Source organism: Diadema antillarum, unplaced genomic scaffold (assembly GCF_040938485.1).
Source record: "Diadema antillarum isolate AM-2024a unplaced genomic scaffold, OU_Dant_1.0 seq00000780_RagTag, whole genome shotgun sequence".
In the NCBI taxonomy this organism is placed as follows: domain Eukaryota; kingdom Metazoa; phylum Echinodermata; class Echinoidea; order Diadematoida; family Diadematidae; genus Diadema; species Diadema antillarum.
In genome coordinates this window covers 55,247-78,801 of record NW_027271668.1, presented here as the reverse complement: position 1 = coordinate 78,801, position 23,555 = coordinate 55,247, and the positions used below count along the sequence as shown (strand labels likewise).

General features: G+C 38.1%; 2 protein-coding genes across 2 annotated transcripts; both read left to right on the top strand.

Annotated features, from left to right (window-relative positions):
• Window positions 1-984: 984 nt before the first annotated feature.
• On the top strand, window positions 985-9,124 carry LOC139739032 (ultra-long-chain fatty acid omega-hydroxylase-like). Its single transcript, XM_071649646.1, has 6 exons — window positions 985-1,302; window positions 4,262-4,455; window positions 5,540-5,684; window positions 6,802-6,894; window positions 7,583-7,734; window positions 8,686-9,124. The coding sequence occupies exons 1-6, from the start codon at window positions 985-987 to the stop codon at window positions 9,122-9,124; spliced, it is 1,341 nt and encodes a 446-aa protein (XP_071505747.1).
• A 4,414-nt stretch (window positions 9,125-13,538) lies between these two features.
• Window positions 13,539-21,079, top strand: LOC139739030 (ultra-long-chain fatty acid omega-hydroxylase-like). Its single transcript, XM_071649645.1, has 7 exons — window positions 13,539-13,859; window positions 16,116-16,256; window positions 16,663-16,848; window positions 17,524-17,646; window positions 17,980-18,072; window positions 18,493-18,644; window positions 20,573-21,079. The coding sequence occupies exons 1-7, from the start codon at window positions 13,539-13,541 to the stop codon at window positions 21,009-21,011; spliced, it is 1,455 nt and encodes a 484-aa protein (XP_071505746.1). The 3' UTR covers window positions 21,012-21,079.
• Window positions 21,080-23,555: the final 2,476 nt, after the last annotated feature.

The window sequence follows — 23,555 nt, the reverse complement described above, 5'->3', positions numbered from 1 at the left end:
ATAAACATTCATTGTTCACGTATATCATATAACGCCTGAAGAGATCCTTGTCCTTTGATTGGTTGTTTGACATTGATCATTCGTCTCATTTCACGATGACGTCATCATCCGTGCAATTGTGGTCCATTTACAGTGCAATTTTGGATCCAAACGATTTGCTCCATTGCACGCTCGCCGAAAGCCTGGCACACTACGCGTGTAAAACGCTTGCGTTTGCAATGTGTGTATGCGACAGCGCGCTAGCGTAAAGCGCTCAGTGAGCACTCTCGCGATCCCAGATTCTCTCTCGTTTCTAAATTAATAAAACATCAAATGACAAGGATCGATTTTATGCATTATATAAAACAAATAATAAATGTTATTCATTCGTGCAATGGACAAAATATTTCATTCGGTAAAAGATGAAATGCTTGATCCATTCAACGAGGCGCAGATCTTTTCATCTTTCACCTCATGAAATATTCTGTCCATTGCACTCAAAAACATTCATATTTGTACAATAATAAATGTTTTTCATTCGTGCAATGGACAGAATATTTCATTCAGTAACTCAATATTTCATTCATTTAACTCGGCTGCGCCACGTTGAATGGGTCATTTCATCTTTCACCTCATGAAATATTCTGTCCAATGCCCTCATAAATATTTTGTATACCATCACACTCATGACCATTCACTGTTTGTATAACGTCAACATGTACACTTCCTGCTAGGGCTTGGACACACAAGAAACTGGACTATGAACTTAACCAGTGTCTCGATGACATACGGGTCAACCTTCTAAGGGGTGGCTTCAGAAGGCAGTGACAACACAGCACACACACACGGACATCGCTTTATGATATTCTACGATACTACACGTACACAATACGCACATACCCACATACACAAACACATTCTTACATAAATACGCATTGCGAACAAGCGCTCGTGAATTCTATTACTACTTCAGGAAAGGCTTTAGGAAAGGCTGTGGACGTCATAATGTCGGTCATTACGACCATTTTAGGGACTGTTGCTTTATCCATCTGTGGTTTCAAGATTGTCCAGTTTCTCTTGTCACTGGTCGCTACTCTTCGTCGTCTCGTGTACATCCGACGACATCTTCCTGGACCTCCGCCACACTGGCTCTACGGCAACTTCCGCGACCCGGGGTTTATGGAGCCGGGTTTTAAGTGGGAGCAAGAAGCAGTGAGCAAGTACCGGAGACTTCTGGTGTTTTGGATGGGATGGAAACCGGTGGTGATGCTCAACCACCCTGATAGCATTAAGCCTTTACTGGCTACAAACATCGGAAGAAAGGTGTGTCCCAATGAAACTCATAACTGAACCAAAAGAACAATGCAGTTATTTGATAGCACTGTAATAGGTTAAAAAAGATTACAAATGGTTACCAGGAAACCCATCGAGTTTTACTCAATTCAGCTTTAAGTTCCAATGTCAAATAAATTTCAAGTCTTTGATAAAGCAATATTTACAAATCGATGTAATGCAATTTATGCAAGCATGTATCTACAAATTGAAAAGAGAAATAAGCAAGTAGGCCTACATACGATTGATCAAGCTGTGCGAACATGAGGCTCACGTAAAGGACAGGCTTGTAGAGATATGCACGTGGAGATATGGTCCACTCAATTGAATTGAAGTGCAGATAATGGGAACACATAGAAGCATTCGTTTTCATTTTTAATTAATTTGTTTCTGTACCTTTATCATGAGGAAATGTTAACAAAGAAAATACATATTGAAGATAACGATGAAAGTAAATTTTGACATCGTGATTCAGCATAACACAGACTTATCAAAATCAATGAGCAGGATAAATTTTTCTACATTGTATATGTGGTGTTTTCTTAAAGTTTCATTGGGTGGCTCAGGGCTTAAGACATATAGTACAAAGCGTAATGACCCTGGAAGATGAGATCCATGATCTGTATTTACTTTAATGCAAAAGAAGGATGTGCTGGGGAGGGGGCTATACGAACATGGAAAGAGAAGCTTTTGGTGTTTTATGTATAGTATGATACACACACACACACTAAGAAATGCGGGTTCAAATTTGAACCCCAGAATTGTCGCTATACATCCACCCTATAGGGTGCAACTTTGCAACCCAGTAAGCAATTTGCACCCGTAGAGGTGCAATACGCTGAATTTTGAACCTGCAGGGGTGCGAATTTGCACCCTCAGTTTTGTGCTAGTCAAGGGTGCAAACATGCACCATAAACATCAATACACTGTGAATTGAAAATTTGGACCACGATTATCAAGGTTTTACTCGTAAGATCAAACTTACACTCTGATGGATATGTCTGCATGTTTGTAGGTAGGAATATAAATATTTAGAGATTTAATTTTCTACTTGCATAATAAAAGATGCAAATGTGCACCCCAGGGTGCTGTTATAGGGACAAATAGGGTGCACATTTGAACCTTTATTTTTTAGTGTTTATATATATAATTAATATATATTATATATTATATATATATTCATCAAATTCATGAGACATTTACTACATGTAACATGTCTTTTAAACTTATTTCAAAAGAAGTAATTTTTTAATCTTATTCGGGCAGTTAGGTCATTAACTACGAACAATAATGTGAGTGTTTTTACAATTCCTTGATCGCACAACTTCGTTTGACCTAAAAAAGAATACTGCAGACTCGCTTTCACGATTTTCTGTTCAGACGATTAATTTAATAGAAGAAAAGAATCAAAGTGTTGCACCCCATCACATTAGGAGCTCCAGTTGACCCATGGTCTATCACCCTTTCTGCAAGTTGTGATGGCGGGAGAGTTCCTACTTTATTTAATGACAACCGAGAGAATATTGTAACAGAGAGAAAATACAATAAAATGATTTTGTCTTATGACGTAAAATCCCCCACACCCTCTCATATATATATATATATATATATATTCATATATATACATATGGTTTAATGCTAGACCAGACTGTGAAGTAATCCTGACAATCCACTGTGTGAATTACTCTTTTGTCGTTTTACGTTTCGTACTTTATCGACTTATCATTCTGGAGATTATAGGCTTTAAGGGGACAGTTTAGTGAGTAATTCTAATTATCACTGTTCTTGTAGTCACTGTGATAATTGTTATTTTCATGATCACCGTCGTTTCTATTATGGTTATATTATTTCTTTCTCTGAATCAGTCTGAATTATATCAGGTTTTCAAGGATTGGTTCGTGGGACTGGCTATAATAGAGGGCGATGTTTGGAAGCGCCATCGCTCTCTCATCACGTCATCATTTCATTTTCAGGTCTTGAAACAATACCTCGTGGTTATGAATGAGGTGAGTGGCCTCCAGCAAGCTGCTCAACCATTCCTTCTTTTTTGTGTGAAGTTTATTGTCATGATAAACATGTTGCTTCATGCAAAAAAAAAAAATAAAAGGTCTAGCAATTGTATTTCAATGTGTAAAAAAATAGCATTAAAACCTAGAATTGCAGAGACAGTCATTTCTTTGCTTGAAATTCTATATGCACTTAATTTCTAGAGCTATGATATGTGATATTATGTAATATATTTGCTCTGTTGGTTCCAAACGCTTCATGGAAGATGAAATTGATATTGTAGTTAACTTGTTACAGTTTATTTGTTATACTTTAATTTTACGTGAAAATAGAAAATGCGTAATTGTATATAATCAGTGCGAAAACAATATGATCATAGGAAATCTTAAGGCCAAAAAGTTATCACCTACCTTCAAACCTTTTTTAAAGCGATTAAAATGTTATTTCCCGCCAAATTATGACTGCGTTCATGGTGAAACTTACAGTAAAACACATCTAAGAGTAACATGATGAAAATGTCTGCTTTAAGAATGCAGAAAATTCACTCATCAAAATGTTTTGTGATTGAATGAACCTACTTAATAATTTTGCGTGTTTATACTCTACTATACCAACTGCATGGTAGGGTCATTTTTTTATTTGCCATTCTTAGAGTAACTACCACTTAGATATCAATAGTGTGATTATACTTATATAATTGCTCTGCATGTGGTTCCTCTGAAACTTACCTTTTTCATTCTTTCAAAAACTTTAAATTTAGCACACTTTTTACCTTATATTGATCCTTAGAATTTTTCAGTATGTCTCTGTGATATTTGGTTAACTGGTTGTCTTGTTTGATTGTATGTTTTTATGACTGAGTTTTAGTTTATCTACTCTTTTTCGATAAATAAAGAAGTTCCTTGTCACAGCTGTCTCTGCCTAAATTGTTCCTTTAATCTAGGCAATGGATGTCCTGATTGACAAACTTCACGTCGCTGCAGACGAAGGAGAACCGGTCAAAACACATGAAACCATGTCAATGCTTTCACTTGACGTCATACTCCGCTGCGCATTCTCCCACCAATCACATTGCCAAGAAAAGGAGTCACGTGAAGTGGAGGTCTTGGAGAAACTGACGAATATCTGTGCATACAGGTAATTCGACATCATTAAACAATAAAGTAATCTCATCAGCACGCTGATATTTGCTATTATTAGTATACATATCGCAATATACATTATATATATTCATTTTCTTTTTACTTCTACGGCTCTCCTCCGTATACAATAACAAAAGTCAGTCCTATCATGCCTATAGGTCGCTTTAGGGGGACTCTTAACCATTGTCCCTAATACCTCTCAATTGCGTCTAATTCATAGTCCTAGATCGGTAAATTTTTAAGTATATACGTAGTAAAATTAACATCTCATGAATACAATGCGCACACCAGCTGGTTGTAATATCCAAGGTGTTGGTGGAATTTTCTTAGAAAAAGACACAACTACCATCGTCTGATAATAGCAGTTCTTCAGCATAGTTATGAATCTGCAAGCCAATCACATGCAATATACGTGCAACGGGAATGGTTCCTCTGCCAATCAGAGCACGTCTATCATACGTACATTAAAATGGCGACTTACAACCTGACAACTATAGCAAACGGCGACGTTGCGATATGGATACAAATTTTTGCAATCTAACCTCGGTACTGTTAGTATTTCCATTGCACAATTGCACAAAGTTAGAATAATGCTACATAATGTGGGTTTCATTCATGCCAAACTTGTTTGGAGGTAAAAAAGAAGACTAGAAAAAAAATCTGTATGAAATTAGGGATAGGCCTATGGTAGCGTTTGGTCCTAGCGCGACCACGGGCAGACCCCCCCCCCCCCTACCGTAGGGGTCTAGGGCAATTTTACCCCCTGATGAGTAGTTACAGCGGACCCTTCCTCTGGCCCTAATTCTAATCCTAATCCTGAACCTAATCCTAACCCTAATCTTTACTATAACCTTACCACTAACCAATATTTGGCCGGGGGTAATTGCCCTGTGGGGGTACTAGCCCGGATACGTACAGGAGACAGCCTTCGATCTGTATAACGAGGGGATTCCGTGAAGCCATGCAGACGTAGTCTCCGCGGAATATAAATCCCAAACGACAAGATACAGACCGACCTTTCGGTCAAGATTTTCCCCATTTTTTTATTTTCATTTATCATTATTGGTCTTCTTCAACAGAATGTTCCATCCTTTCATGTTCTACGACTTTATATTTCGGCTGTCCTCCAAGTACCATGAATGGAAAGAGAGTTATTCGTACATGCATGGCATACACGATAAGATCGTCACTGGGCGGCGACGTAAATATGCCAAGGAAAAAGAGGTAATTAGAGAGATGTACTAAGAGAATGTACTAATTCGATCAATACCATTCAGCACTTGTGTGTAAACTTTTGCACAACCAATACAGGTGTTACCAAGGGGGGGGGGGAGGAGGGTCAAGAGTCAATGTTAACACCCGCCCCACCCTCTTCCGGTGCTCAGCCCGTTTCATACAGTACACGAGCTAGACACTGTAGTGAGCATCGTCCATGAGCTTGACATCGAACAATATAGGCCCACGACCTTCACGGGCCACTAGCTCAGCTCTACACTAGGTAAGGCCCATGAGTTCGACACTAGGCAAACAAGACCCATGAGCTTGACACTAGGCTAAAAAGGCCAACAAGAGCGATATTATCACGGGGCTTAATTGTGCGCAGTGCCATGGGCCTTTTTTGTTGCCTAGTGTCGAGCTTCTGGACTTTATTTGCCTATTAACAGTGTCGAGCTTGTGGGCCCTATTCGCCTAGTGCCGAGAACATGCATTGACCTTATTTGGTTCGTGTCGACCTGTTGGGTCATTTTTGCTTAGTGTATGGAGCTCGTGGGCTGCCCCCTCCCCCCTTTTGACTGTATGACTCGTGGGTATCGAGCTCATGGGATGACCCCCCCGCCTCGACTGAAAGAGGCTCTGGAAATATCCCTTGAGAGTTCATAGGATTTCTTATGATTTTTTTTCTTATTTCAACTTTGTTCCAATTGCAAAATGTGTGTGTGTGGGGGGGGGGGGTGCGTGGTCGAGAGGGAGGGGGCATTATGGGCTGTCCCCCACCACCGTTTGCGGCCCCTTCAATTTGTGTATTTTATATATTTGCTCAAAGTTCAATCTGAGTCCACATTGGATTGACAAACACGGGAACAATAACACAGTGAATAAAGACGAGTTTTACGAGAAATGCATAAACGGTTTACAGACACCTTACAAGCACACAGCGGTGCTGATCCCATCAATTGTAACAGAATATCCCCCCCCCCCCCTCCGCATATTTATGATTACTCTCCTTGAATGTTTACAGTGTTCCATTTCAGTTTGCCGTATCTAGCTACAAGCAAATAAAGTGTTGGCCATAAAAGTTAGTATTTTCCATTGTATTCATTTTTGTTCTCTTTTTATGAAGCCGGAGAAGAGAGCGATGGATTTTCTGGATACATTGCTGCTAGCAAAAGATTCGAATGGCAACGGACTGAGTGAGAAGGAAATACGTGATGAGGTACTTTCCAGCTAAGTTAGTTGTGTTCTTTGTTTTTCAATAGCTTTTCAAATTACCCGATATTCAGATTAAACCTGTATTCAAAGATGTTCAAGTACAAACTTTCAAACCCATTGAGCCTAAATCAGGCTCTGGTGACAGATCAGTTTTTCTTAGAAATATTAGAAATGCTATTTTGTAAAGATATTCTCGGTAATGTTTATTTCATGATATAGATGAAGAAATATGATATGAAATATGATTCATAAAATGAATTGAAAACATCTCGACGGAAGAATTCCATGAATTTGAATAATTACGCAGTACCCGCTGCATGCTATAAGGATCAGAACCAACACTTGCTGTCGGGCGGAAACTCGGTTGTCGTAGGTTCGAATCCTGCTCGAGTATGCACGCCCATGATTTTTGTCTTGGCTACTACTAAAACACTGATCAATTCAGTGCTTATTTACGTCGATGTAGTGCAATTTGTCAATCAGTTGCAATGAAAACATCTCGACGGAAGAATTTCATGAATCTGAATGATATGATCCTTTATGATAGATACCATTCCAGCTGCGCTATGAATCTTAATGATAGGTGTTAATCGCGATTCTGCGTTAGTTCCTTATTTTACAATGTACATTGACAACATTGTACAAGATTCGTCATTTATGATTTCATAGAAATTGTCTTCTCTACATTACAGGTAAGCACGTTCATTTTTGGCGGCACGGACACCACCGGAAGTGCCCTCACGTGGTTTCTGTACACCATGGCCCAACATACCGAGGAACAGGCCCGAGTTCAAGAGGAGATGGACACATTGTTCGCAGGACGAGATGACGACACCGTTCGATAGTAAAACCATGTTCGACCGGTTCATATAGAGATTGTGTTGCGTGATTGTGACTGAGTTAGCAACAAAGACGTTCCTAAAGATTTTTCCAATACTATTCATTCACTTTCATTCAATAAAAGACGTCCCTTTAGTTTGTTGATACTGTAAATCGTGACAAGGACAGTCCCTTCAGTATACTGTATACCATTTCTGCACTAGGAAGTAAAAGAAAACAAGGCAATAACTGACACACACACGTCATTTTTCATTCTAAACAAAATTCAATGATATGAATCGATGTGCCTTAGTACAGCAGAATTACCAACAAAAAAGATGTGAATAAACACACATATTTACACACGCACACACTCACACACACACACACACAGACACACATACTGTGCGTATACCCCCCCCCCCCCCCAAAAAAAGGAAAAAAAAGAAAAAAGGTAATCAAACGTTGGAATGCTACTATTTCATGATTGTGAGCTATGGAAGAAGACTTCTTCTTTCCATTGATACTTTCTTATTTTGACAAATGTCATGCATGACTGAGCACATGATCTTTAAAGACAACAATGACAAACTGCACTTTTTCCAAGTTTACGTGAATTACATAATAATATAGGCCTATGTATGTGTGTGTGTAATGTATGTATGTTTGTGGAATAATGTATTCCTAAAATCAGTGATTAAATGAACGAATTGAAATTGGCGTGTACTTGACTTGGTGTGTGTTATTAGATAAAACTAAAAGGATACTGTGAGGAGAGGAGTATAGCACTTGAATATTTCTCAAAATACAATAATAGCAAAGAAAGACGCATTCTGAATTTAAGTCATATATATGAACGATCTTTACATATCAGCACGACTTAGTATGAGAGAGTCAATGAGATAATTGGTAAGATACTGTCATTGATGGGAATCCCGTTGGTTTTTTTTCTCTCTCTCTCTCTTTCCGTTTCTAGCGAAGATCTCAAAAAACTAACTTACACAACGCAGTGTCTCAGGGAATCGCTGCGCATGTACATGAACATCCCGCCATCTCGCGTGCTGAGGGAACCGCTGAAGGTGGATGGATGCACTATTCCCGCGGGAACCAGCGTGGTGGTGAACATCTACCAGGCCCACCACAACCCGGATGTGTGGGGAGACGACCACATGGACTTCAGACCTGAACGATTTGAGAGGGCCAACGTCGAGAAGCGAGACCCCTTCGCTTTCGTCCCCTTCTCGGCCGGATCTCGGAACTGCATCGGGCAGCAATTCGCCATGGACGAACTAAGGAGCGCGGCAGCACGAGTCTTTCGCAGGTTCAGTGTCAGCCTAGTGAAGGGAGCCCGACCAGTCTTCCAAATTGTAACCAAGCCAGACAACGAAATCCTTCTCAAGTTTAGTCACCGTTAAACTGTGCTTTGATCACATTGCGTCAGAGTCTGCACTAGACAGAGTTTGATTTGTTTTGGTTCAGTTTATTTCTGCATTTAACAAATGCACATTAAAACTATATCCCCCCCCCCCACCAAAAAAAGAGAAAGGTTAATGCAATGATTTAGATTTTATCAAGATATCTCATAGGTAGAAAAACATAGGCAATAGTATTACAAAATGAACAGATAAAAACATGTAAATGACATAAACAGGATGAGGTAAATATTCTCCAGTAAATGAAAGAGATAACTGAACGCAGCAGACCCACCATAAGCGGTTAACCTGAAAGCTAAATGAAAGCTTATTTTAATTCTATCATCATTATTGATTTAAAAATACCGATACGTGCTTGGGATAATATTCAGTTAATGCATGACAAGGTTTAGACTATCATTTAAGGATTTTAAGATGCTTGATGTTTATCCATTGCATAGATTATCTCTTTGTAGGGTTTTTTTTTGTATGATTCAATTAATGAGAATTCGCCACATGCGCTGCCACAATATTGTTCATCAATTCAACATGGTTATAGAACAAGGCCAAAAGAAGGTGAGAATTTTCATATAACAAAATTTAAGACGAGTTTCCCAAAAAGGTGTGTTTATCTTACCAAGGTACAAGATTTTGGAATGACCGTCCAGTCAAAATTAGAAAGAAAACATCAAGATCAAATTTTCGTAAAGCTGTCATAGAACTTTAAACGTGCTCGTGAGATATTGTTAACATCTTATGTTTATCCTATTAAATGTAAAGACTTTCTGTTTTTGTTAGTAGTTGACATCGTATATGACATACAATAACAATTATCAGTATATTCACCATGGAATGAATTATTGTTCATCCATTTACCCTTAAAGCGAACTTTGCTTACTTTGCTCAAATGCTTTTGTCTACCGTGGACCCAAATTGTGGAACTCACTTCCTGCTGAAATGAAAAATTAAATTAGTATTGAAACTTCAAATCCAAGTTAAATGATGTCCCTATATGTGCACTGGACTTATAATGTCGCTGCATGGTATTTTGTATATTTATCTCCTATGGCGACCAGGGATGACATGTCATAGCGCTTTGCATCCAGTGGAAAAGGCGATCTATAAATGTCTACTATTATTATCATTAAAAATAATTCTATTCAGTTAGTAATGAAACACCGAACACATCGCATAAACATTTTCATAAACTCAAAAGAATTTCCTCATTTCTTAAATGCGAATCTTATTTCATCAGACAAGCTGTTATGACATTCTGACTGTATGTCGACTTCCTCGTCTCATGACCCTTTTGTCTTGTGTTTGTTTGCCGGGTTTTATGACCGGGTCTGTGTGTTGTTTGTTTGTTTGTTTGTTTGTTTGTTTGGATGTGCGTGTCTGTCATTGTCCCATTCCATTACTTGTAGGCCCTACATCTTTCTCATATCCCTTCTGAAGCTTATATTCCCACTCATCCATGTACTCACGCATGCAAAGACTTAACTTTTTCGTTTTTAGTCAGGGAACTTGCTAATAAAAATTGTACAAGCTCTGCTTTTTGTGCAAGTTCCCTCTATATCCATATCCCCATATTCCTTACTATAGCGAGTGCTATTTAAACTCACAGTGAATTCATGATGATCAAATATTTAAATCACATGTATTTCTATGTGTTTGTAGATGCACTTATACTTTTGTATCATTGTTTCCATTTGCATCAGTGGTCTATGACACTTCACTTTATTGCACAAATGGATTATGCTATTTTGTAATTATTTTGCATTATTTGGATATGGAAACAAATCAATGAAATGACATGAAATCATTGTACTTTTATTAGCACTTAAATATCCTATTGATAGCACGTGACTTGATTGGGATTTTTTCTTCAGTTTAGACTTCATCGTGTTGTAAACAATGCATTTATTACATTTATACCTCATTTACTCTTTGTACTCTTATCTACATCACTATTCATTCATACGAGTTTTGTTCGTCATAACTTTTCTAATGTCTGTATGTATTTTCTTTTGACACAAAGGCGTGGAGTTTGATAGCCCTGCAGTTTAAAATATTTATACTCTGAAGGTATAGGTGTCAATTAACACGAAGCACATAAGAAATTGTTCGTGTTTTGATTTGGAAGTTGATAAAAACCATCGATAGATTACTAAATTTTGTTTAGAACAAAAATATCAACAGTTGTGATGATATCACAACAAAAATAATATTGATGTTAAAATATATCTTCTATATTATGTGAATGACATCAATAATAAACAGGTGCAGATTGTTTTGCATTTCTTGCAATGTTGTCAATTGTATTAATATACTTCTTGTCCCATGAAATAGATTTAAAATTTCTGGTTTCTATTATTTCTCTCTCTCCCGCTCTCTTTGTCTTTCGTTCTCTTTTTCTCTCTTTACACACACAGACACACACACATACACATATATATTATATATATATATATATATATATATATGCAATTCAATCCAATTTTGTTTCATACTTCTCGTATATATCAATATTACATCAAAAGTAATAGCACAAGTTCTTCTACCTTGTCAATAATGTACAAATCAAACAAAAACAGTAAACAATGCACACACATGGTATATGCAGTAGTTGTAATGATAATTGGTCGAAATCTCGGTTTGGGTTGTACAAAGAGAAATATGATGGGACGTACATGAAAGCAAGCTTTCATGTAGGCAAGCTTTCATATATATAATGTATATTTCTCTCCTTTATTCTTCTTTTTCTTTACACTTTTTAATAAGATGCGTGAGGTTTTGAATTTGAACCCAAACAGTATATGGGAAAGGCGAAAACATTTTTACCTTTGAACACTATAAATTACTTATACTGGGGACAGAGTTTCGAAATTTATGATAATTGGGATGAAGAATAAGAATATTTTCGGACTGTATAACAAATTGCAGTGAACAAGGATGATGACATGGCAGGGTCACCATAAGAATGCATGATTTGGGGCTCAAGGAAGCAGAACAAAAGAAAAAGTCATGCAAAGACAGGTGAACTCATGAGCAAGCGGTACTGTAATGAAATGACTGACTATATTTCTGAAATATGTTACCCCCCTATGTCATCATCCTTTTCATTGTAATTTGTTTAAGTTTTTTTCAAAGTATTGTTTCTGTGCTCAACAACCACAATGAATTCCACAAATTTATACACGGAGCTGTTGATTTTATGTGCTACATGATGTAAACTTATGAAAAATCTTCTGGAGTTGAATCAACCTGAACTGTGTGACCTTGTGCACGCATCTCACAAAAGATGAATAGTCTCTAGGAGTTCTTATGCTGAAAACTTTATTATGAAAACGGCTGGCATTTAAAGACTATCTGCCCTCCCCCTTCTCTTCTGGCTTCTGAGATATAGGCATACTTTTGAAACTTGCTACAAATTCGAAATAAACCCTATATATTAGTTGTCACTTTTCTTGTGCCATTCACACACATCCCGAATTACTGTAATGCTTTCTGAAGCTCGAGTTGTGCAGCGCGATGCAAAAACCATTCATTAATTTTCATGGGTATGCATGCGGCTTATGTCGTGTGATTATTCTTTACACAAAGTATGAAGTCACTTTATGGGTGGCTCCATTTTACCTTATCTTTTTAATGAACTTTGTACGTCATTTTATCTAATGGCACTATCATGACACCACTCCTATTTTTTTTTGAACCGGACCGAAAATGTGCTAATAGCAGTTGTAGGAGTTGCTGTTGCTATTGAGGCAGTTTTTTTTTTCACATCGCTTGAAGGGAAATAATAATCTGAATAAAAAGGACCTGAACATTTTCGTGTGCATTTTGTAAGCTAATGACTAAACTGTGAATATAGTGTTATGTTTCCAATTTCTGTTTTTGTTTTTATTTTGTTTTTCTCAAGACATCTGCATTAGGATTGTACGGAATATAGAATTGATTTTCTCTTCGTTCCTATTAAACATGACAAAGTGCTCTGATCGGACAGCCAGATAAGTTTGGTTATGTCTAATCATTTGCAGTTCACCGTGTCAGATATAATATATATACATATATATATAAATATATAGATATATATATGCATATGTATATATATTACAGCGCATGTTCTCTAAATGGAAAGTAACTCAATGTCAACAACATCCTGTTTCGGCTTGCACACAGAAGAAACTGCAATGTGAACTTCATCAATGTCTCGATGACATACGGGTCAACCTTGTCAAGGGGTGGCGTCAGAAGGCAGGGGAAATACAACATACACGCACCACACATATGATGTAGCATTATATTCTATAATACATACATGCATACATACATGATTTATAAACATACGCACAGCGAACAAGCGCTCGTAAGTTCTGTTATTCCAGGTGCATTTTGGAAAGGCTGTGGACGCCAAAAAATGTTGCTTGTTACGACCATTTTGGGAACTGTTGCTTTATCCATCTTTGGTTTCAGGATTGTCCAGTTTCTCTTGTCACTGGTCGCTACTCTTCGCCGTCTAGCGTACATCCGACGCCATCTTCCCGGGCCCAAGCCACACTGGTTCTATGGAAACATCCGCGACCCGGGATTTCACAAGCCGGGCTATGTATGGGAGCAAGAAATCGTGAAGAAGTACACTAGACTGCTGGTGGTGTGGATTGGATGGAAGCCTATATTTATGCTGAACCACCCCGACAGCATCAAGGAACTCTTGAGTAGTACAACCATCGGAGCACTGGTGAGTCTCTGAACATTATTTTCCCGAACCAATTCCCAGGTCGGGGAAAGTCGTATAAGATGCCCACCTCAAACAATACAGCATTGTATAATCGATGAAATGTGTTCAACAAGTGATGTATGAATTAAGAAGCAAAATTATAAGACGATCAAATTCCTCAAACAAAAACAAAAAACGGGTCTCTTTGTGTGTTGACTAAAATTGCTGCTGTTGTATGTGTATCTTGAAGTGTTTTACATCTTTGTCCTTGTATGTACCATGATTATGTTTGTGTGTGCTGCGACTGTTTATGTTCGCGAATGTGGGTATATTTATTAGTAATGTGCGCGTGTGTGCGTTTTGCGGGGGAGATTAACAGTTAGGAAGAAAAAAGGTATCGAAATATAATAATGATAATGATAATAATAGTAATAGTAGTAATAACAACAACAATAATAATAATAATAATAATGATAATAGAGAGACTCTTATAAAGCGCTCATTCTACCAAAAAAAAGAAAGCTCACAATTCTATTTAATGGTCTTCTTTATTTTTCGGACCACTAAATCTTAGGTTCGGATCAGTAAAACAGGGAAAAAAATGTTCTTGTTACATTACCTTGATTATGTTGTCCTCCTCAGTTATATGATATTTATTGAAAGTAGGCCTACTTGAGATTCTTATTATCCATCTGTATTTGTGTCTTTTTGTTCCTTCTGTTAAAAATTAGAAAGAATTACAAGATAATCAATATCAGACAAAGGCCAATATCCCAGTCAAGCAATGATATTCTCCACTCAGTACCGTAAAGCATCGAATTGAATGGAATTATGACTTCTTGTGGGTTACAAGGGCTAATAGATAAACAAACATGGAACCATTGACTTTGACTTTCATCGAAAAGACTGGGCAATGAGGTTAAAGTGCTTCGTGGAGAGGCACAAACCAGGGGAGCCAGGGGACTAGATCCAGGTACCTCACGATTGATTAGTCTTATTCTCGAAGCCGCAACAGGTTTTTAGCTCACCTGAGCCAAAGACTCGAGTGAGCTATTGCGATCATTCATCGTCTGGCAGTGGCCGTATGCTGTGCGTCGTCCGTCGTGCTTCGACCTTTTGCATTTTCATCATCTTCTTGTAAACCCAAAGACAGATTTTCGCTAAACTTGGCAGGTAGCATCCCTATGGAATCAGAACCTGAATTCAAATGTTCAAATGCGCACAACTCCCATCTCCTTGTCCCCCTCCCCTCCCCCCCCCCCCCCACCATTAAAGGAATGTTTAAAAATCTTCTTCTCTAGAATCAGAAGTAGGCATTTAGAGCTATTAACGTGATGCTATGACTAAGTGCATAGATAACTGTAGTTTCAAGGTTGTTCATGGCGGACCTGGTATTGCACCTTGGGCCCTTAGAGTGGGTCCATCTGTTGTCTGGCTCAAATTCAACATTTTCATCTTCTTGTTGAAAATGCATGCTCAAATTTTCTTCAAAATGGAAACCGTTTTCTATTATGATTGGGGCACCCAGGGTCAAGGGGGGTGGGGGTGGATAGGGGAGACAAAGCCCTGTGGGGGTCTTTACATAATACACTCAAACCTAAAATGATAAGCTAAGTTAAAGCTGCGAGTAAGTAGATTGGTTGCTGCTGTTTCAAGTGTATGCATGACACATAGGAAGGTTTTGATTGATTTGATTTGATTTGATTTGATCTATTCTCTGTATAACATCTATTATTTTTAGCTATATAATCAAACATGATATACACAAGTATTATACTACTAATAATAGCTAGTTTCTACAATTTTAACAAGTTTTAATTGCACATACATCTGTGACGTAATTACATTATACGTCTGGGAGACCGAGAGGGCTTTATTTTCACATTTTCATCGTATTCAAATTGCATGCCTATATTCTCAATATTTAAAACTTTACAGGATTGGTGTTATCACCAAGTTGACAAAATATTGTATATGAATTTCATTATAGGTATTGTCCACATTTGGTATATTCAACAATACTTAACATTGATTATCATACTTATTAACATGTTTACACTGGTTGCTTCTATCCGTAACTCAATTTTAAGAACTATTTTGAAGCAGTAAAGCTGGGTATTTGTTTCATCTACAAATGGTTATGTCGATTAAAATGACAGGAGAAGTATTAATGATAGTCATAAAGGATGGTCTGGTTACTATTAGAATGCATTTCTTTACTTTTGAGCTTTTTTGAAACAATATGTAACCTAAATCAATATTTGTTTCCCTAACGAGGGTGACGAATACAAGACATTTACGGAGTGGACCGAGGGACTTGGCATCTTAGATGGCGCTGCTTGGAAGAGGCACCGTCGCCTTCTGACGCCATCGTTTTACTTTCAAATGCTGAAACGATACGTTTCCACCATGAATGAGGTTTGTCTTCTCAGAGTTCATGAGTCGTTCATACATGCTTTAACACCTATCGACACAGTCCCACCCACACACACACACAAACACACATAGGCCTATGTATATACGAACACAGATAGCAATCTTTAACAGAGTACATCTAAATACCTTTCATTATGATATACAGTGAAAGTGTGGCGTATCTTCAACAGCCTTACAATCAGAGTACACGTCAATGAAAAAGTATTTTCAGAGAACATAACGTTGCAGATAGTATGACGTGTTTTCAGACTAAATGAAATTAACCTAAACATTGACAGTTTTACTATGTCGAGGGCCTATGTCAAATATTGCAATTAAGATTGCACTTTATATTTTACGGGCGAAAGGCAGAGATATAAGGCATATACATACGATTCTGTTCTTGCAGACTGCCGATGTCCTAGTGAATAAGCTGTCGAAAGCTGCTGATTCGGGGGAATCCGTTCAACTCTCTAAAACAGTGGCACACTTCACCAGTGGCGTCATCTTCCGCTGCGCATTCTCGTACATGTCTCATTGCCAGGAACAAGAATCACGTCTTGTCAACGTCATCGACCAGTTGACCGGTGTTATCGCGTACAGGTAACAGGGAGAGACCTTATACCAATGTATATCGGGTATTTACCAGGTATATTCCTTAAACTAACCTTTAATAGAAACTTATATATATTGTACATGTGGATTGATTGAATGCAATATAATACTAGAACACATGGGTGAAGATATGAGGGAAATCAGGCATATTCGTTCAAAAGTTAAGAAATGTTAAAGTTTCTGGAGCCACCATCACTTTCATTGGTGTGTTCTAATAATATTACTGCATTCACTCGATCCACTTGTATATTTGGTGAAATAGTATATTTCAGTGACTAATGCACGTGATTAGGGCAAATACTTATGCCTTACGAAAGGGCAAGAAATTCATGTCATCTCGCAAGTTCTGTAACAAAAAGTGAAATGAGTTTGTCAGAATTCTTCATAAACGTTTGTGTATGTGTGCGTGCGTAGGTTGGAATATCCATCTGTTCTAGAACAGCGTTCTTATTGCAGAAATTTCCGCGATTACAGACGCTGAGGAAACATGCAGCATGAAAATAATCATGAAGAAATATACCTGTGGTGTTAACAAGATGTGTTGATGTTATCTATGTGCCACCTTCACTTACTCGTGTTTCTTTTGCCTATGTTTCGTTAAAACTTCCAAAATATAAACGACGAATCCATCAGAATATACACCCCTCTGATGTAGTACGACTTCATCTTTCGACTGTCTTCGAAACACAAAGTATGGAAAGATGGTATCCGCTACATGCACGGTATTCAGGAGCAGATTATCAAGGAACGGCGACAAAAGTATGCTGAGGAAAAAGAGGTGAGTGCTCAATTAATCATTCGTGAGGATGATTCATAAAAAGTGGGAAGGAGCTGATTGTTACTGTTCAGATTAAAAAAAAAATGAAGAACGATACACCTTTTGTGACTTCTTAACTTAGCATATGAAAGTTTTTACCGTTCTTACTTTCTTATCTGCAAAGCAGTTCTTAAGTTTTGATATCGATAAGTGTTTTGAATTGATAGGTGTATACCAGCAACATAATCATTCGAAGAGATTGTTCACAGTCACATAAGCGAGGATAACATGGCCATTTGTATTTTGCTTATGCATTGTGTTGGTTGTCTCATCCTATTGCATCACTCTATAAAGCTCCCAAAGAAGGTGCTCGATTTCCTCGACACGTTGCTGTTGTCTCGAGATTCAGATGGCGAAGGACTGAGTGACAAGGAGATCAGAGACGAGGTAAATCATTAAACGCTTCCTTTTAAAATGGGAAGATGAATAATTGATGTTAATGTAACGGTAATATATACTCTAGCATGGTATGTTTGCTTGTTTTATTTCGATATCAATTTGCAGGAGAGAAGCAACATTATCTGAGGTTGCAATGTCGGTCTACATTCTTTTTTTTAATCTTAGGTGACGACTAAGCTTTGTTCGGTGTGTTTGAAGGAATAGGATAAAACAACATGAAGATAGTAATCTTCTTTTTTAGTGAGGAAAATTTCGGCCTAAGTTTCGACTTTTATCTACGTGATAAGAGCCAGGTATCGACCATCCACAAGCATGGTTTTGAATGAATAATGATAGCAGGTTAAAAAGTCTGACGACATTCTGTTCAGAACTTGTGGATCTACAAAACGTTTACTGGCTTTATAACAGGTCAACGGGTTCATCTTTGCTGGAACAGACACCTCCGCAAGTGCGCTCACATGGTTCTTTCGGATTATGGCCAAACATCCCGAGGAACAGGTCCGAGTTCAGGAGGAGATCGACCGGGTGTTCGCTGGCAGAGATGACGACGATGTGGCATTGTAACTGTCAAATTAAAAGAGGGTGATGTAGTCTACTGATTCAATTTTCATCCATTCATGCTTCCTGCCTCCATCCTTACTCAATCTGACCACAGTCTGTAACCAGACTTTTAACCCTAGTTGTTGTTTTTGTTGAGAATCGCCTTTTTCATATAGGGCATGCACAAGAATGAGATAGCAAACCGGTATATTGAAATGAGCTTTGCAACTAGCCCGAGTCAAAGGCCTCAAGTGAACTATTGCTATTATGCATGGTTCGGCGTCCCTTGTACCTCGCCCATCATCCTCGTCCATCATTGTGCGTATCCTTTCGTAAGGGCTGCGTCAGATTGGGACGTATTGATCCTAACGTAATTTTGAGATGCGTTAGCAAATGTTACTCATCGTTCATAGAACGCTTGGCGCACATTATGTTGTTGGCTGTTCGTAAGGATTCGGGGAGATTCGCTGGAGCTGATTTATTTATTTATTTTTTTTTGACATGGTCCAAATTTTGAGTGCGTGACAGCGGAGGGCCATCAATCAACATCAATGTATATGATCGGAATTCATTGTTTGGACGTTTTGCACGCTCGGTGTGCATATTAAATTCCTCTTCCATACTTCCAAATACGTCTAGGCCATCTGAAACTTTTACAAACACAAATAAAAATAATAAAAGCATATTCCAACTTACTACAACGTTCACAAAGCGTATACATTTTACGTGCATGACGCTATTTTACTGACAGAGAAACGGCAGTGCTCAGTAGAGGTAGCGTTTTGTTCTGTTACGTCACAGCGGATGCGAGTAGCTCTCTCAGCTCACCAACAAATACAAACTTGTATTTAGGAATCCTCTGATTTCAAGTCCTGTACTTATAGAAGATTGTGCTTTAAGTACTTTGTGCTTTAGGTGCGTGTAATTATATGGTCGCAACAATAACAGTGGGGGCTTGTCCGGGAGTTGAACAAGGGACGTCTCACAGGCTATTACAGTCTTGATCTAATTTCAGGGATCTGCACAACCTATGGAATATCGTTTGTTTTTCACGAGCAATCTTCACGTGTGTTTGACCTGTCCACATGTTTGCACTGAAGATGATCTTAGATACAAAAAAAAATATTCAGGTACAATTATACAATTTCGTCAAGAGAATCTCTTACATCATCCAGTCACCTTATTAGCGTCCATAGATGAATTATCCGTGATTCACAGACGAATGATCTTCTCAAAATAATGTAAATCGGTGGGCACAAGATACGGTACTCCAGAATGCAAAATCCACGGTGTTATGTGTAGAATCCAACGTCGTGACGACCGGGTCTAGGCAATGTGCGACTGATAATCCACCAAGTGAATATCTACTAAGTCATAGCTTCAATGTAGCAATGTCCATAAAAACGAACATGGAGTCGTCCACAAAATAAGCGAATCAAAACCAACCAGATCAGCAGGTTAAGTATAGGACAAGTCGCTTCAGAGACGGAAGCGACGTTTCTTGCTCTCAGTGCTCTTCTTATGTTACTTATGTTGGTCGCTTCAACCATTCTGGAACCTTCTGCAAACGTCTAAAGTTTGTAGCTATAATTCCAGAGCCTTCCTCACACTCTGACCCATTTTCTATTGATAGGAAAGACCTTATTTCAAACGAATAGAAAGAGTTGCTCTGTTGTTTTCAATCGTGAGATTCTCTACAGTGATCCAAAATAACAAATAATCATCACAGACATCATGTTCAAACTATTATCACGTGAATTAGGAAAAGAGAACCCTAAATACACGACCCGGATTGATTGTAATAATCTATTTTAATGTCTTTCTCCACGTCTGTCTGGCTCTGTCTCCATTGATCTAATTATTTTACTTTTTTGTGTATCTATATGTGTGTATAATAGTACTACTGAATTAATCGACTTGCTCCTTTTCCTTTGCATTCATTTTCCAGCGATGATCTCAACGAACTTACCTACACGACTCAATGCCTGCGGGAATCGATGAGGATGTACTCGAACATCCCACCATTCCGCTTGCTGAGGGAACCGCTGAACGTGAACGGATTCATCATTCCCACGGGATCGGAGGTGATGGTGCACGTCTACCAGATCCACCACAATCCGGAAGTGTGGGGTGACGATCACATGGAATTCAAACCTGACCGTTTCGAGAGGGCCAAAGTAGAGGAGCGAGACTCCTTCGCTTTCGTCCCCTTCTCGGCTGGACCTCGCAACTGCATCGGGCAGCAATTCGCCATGGAGGTGCTCCGAATCACTGCGGCTCGAGTCTTCCGTCGGTTTAGCGTCAGCCTGGTCAAAGACTCGTTGCCAATCTATAAGATCGGCACCAAGCCAGAGACCGAAATTATTCTCAAATTTCATCACCGCTAGAGGCGCTCTTATAAAAGCTTTAGTAAACATGGATGTTAATCATAGATTAAGATATGATTGTACGAGGAAGATGTAACACCATGCCACTTACCCATTGCATTTATGTCCTCGTTTATCATGTTTATAGCACCGTCCTATATATACAATAAATCATTCTCTGACTTCGACAAATGAACTTAAGCCATTTTTTTTAAATGAATAAGTTTCAAAATATTATGTTGAAATCACATCAAATCCAAACATATAAATTCTATTTCAATCCAAAACTTGTTATTCTTTCCATGTTTCATATATCTAGCTCATGCACCATGTTTATTTCTGTATTACTCCATGTTAGTTATATTGTGAGGACAAAAAAAGCTGAGGAAGATAAATAACGCAAGGTTATTAACCAATGGTGACCGGCGACATCCTTTGTCATCATTTTATTGTACCTATATATATCTATATCTATATCTATATCTATATCTATATCTATATCTATATCTATACCTATATCTACATCTATGTCTATATCCATATCTATATCTATATCTAGAAGCACATGTATACGTGTAGGCGTATAATGGGAGAGATCGTTCCTACTCGAAACGTACGCGATGTCTTTTATGTATGTATGTATATGTATATATATATGTATATATATATATATATATATATGATTATATATATTTAGATTTAAAGAAATGAAGAAATAAATTGGTCACGCATTTTGGTTAATAAAGCACAGTGTATACTCAAATTCTTGCCGTCCTGATAACACAGTAATTTGTGCACAATTTAATAGATTCGGTGACAGTACCCAACCCTGGGGCGTACCAGTGTGCCAATCAAAGATGGTTCACATTCAGTTATTTAGTTTTTTTTTTTAATGACTTTGTACAGATGCATCGTATTAAAAGTTCACGTGAGCTACCATTGCATAACACCCCAAAGTGTCTATGTTGATACAGTGCATTTACCAGTGCGTCTGTGGAGGATCGCTTACGTTGATATATAGGCCTATATATATGCAAATTGATATCTATCCATGCGTTTCACGAAAAAGGACCTCCGAGATTTTGTAGCACGATTCTTTTCAGACACTTCATTACAACAAAATGTCAGCGCGATTGGCCGAAAGTCATTGTTGACTGTCGGTCTTTTGTTCCTGGGTATATGCTTCTTACAACACTATTTCATGTTTTAATGTGATTGTGACGGAGATCTCTTGTTCATCAAATAAAAAAGGCTAAGATTTTATTATTCCTTTGACTATCCGGTTACATTTTGGTGGTTTATGCTTTCACTATTCTGTTTGCCATACAGACTTTACTTTTCTTTTCTTTTTCAGATGAAAGGAACTTGTACATGGAGTAATGTACCCCTTTAAGGCTGACTTCGTATTGCAAAATTTGATTAGGTCAAACACAAGGTGGAAATAACATCATGCTATAGATAAAAAACGAATGACGATGTTAGACTTTAGATACTGGCTACTCATACGCTGTATTTTGTTCTCACATTGGATAGTCAGTCCGAAATTAGCGTACAGCCATTCGTTTGCACACTACAAACTTCCCCTGTAACTTCGCTCTCTCTCTCCTTTCTTTGGGTAAGAAGAGGCTAGAGGTGCAATCCTGAGTAGTAAATTGGAAAGAAGAGAACATTTTTTATGAGTCGTGTTGAATTAACCTGCGCCTTGGCCTTGCAAAGTCCGCATCTCGATCGTAAAAGATGAATAATCTCTTCGACAGGGTGTTCAGGGCAGGAAACTTTACTATGAAAACGACTGGCATTAACAGACTATCAGCTCCACCCGTCCCTTCTGTCACCTGCATATATCATAATTATAATCATATATTGCTATACCTGCTGCAATCCCCTGTACACAAGATTCGACCTCCAGTGCCATTCACACATACAAATAAGCGCTTTTGAAACTCGATTTTCGCATCATTTGCATCATTCATGTGTGTGAATGCGACTCTATTTTGTTCTTTCTAGATAGGCCTACAAAGTAACTTGTGTATGATTTAATTTTCTACGAGCTTTTACATGTGAATTTTCTGCCTCTGTTACTATCACGGTTCCAGTAGCTCAGATGTAATAATATTGAATACTCCTTTTCTGTCTCGAAAGTTTTTCGAATTATTGGAACACTTAACATTTTTGAACCGAAAGGAAAACGTTACTGTATAATAGGCCTAATAGCAGTTGTATCGGTTGCTGTTGCTATATGTATCATTGTATTATTTTTTCTGAACATTATTTGAGGGAGATAACAATCTGTATGAAATGGAACTGAACATTTTATGTCAATTGTCTTAGGCTAATGAAGAAACTGTCATCCCTATTGGTAGTTCCGTAGGAATAGTTTCTTTCTCTATTTCTGTATTGGACTGGGCGTAATATGAATTTGCTTTCCCGTGGCATGACTACCAACATAAACATGCCAACATGTTTTGATTGGACAGCCTGCTATGTTTACCATTTGATTATGTTTAATCCAACCCATTCAATTGACGTTCACTTATCAGACAAAAACGGGAAAACATAAGGACG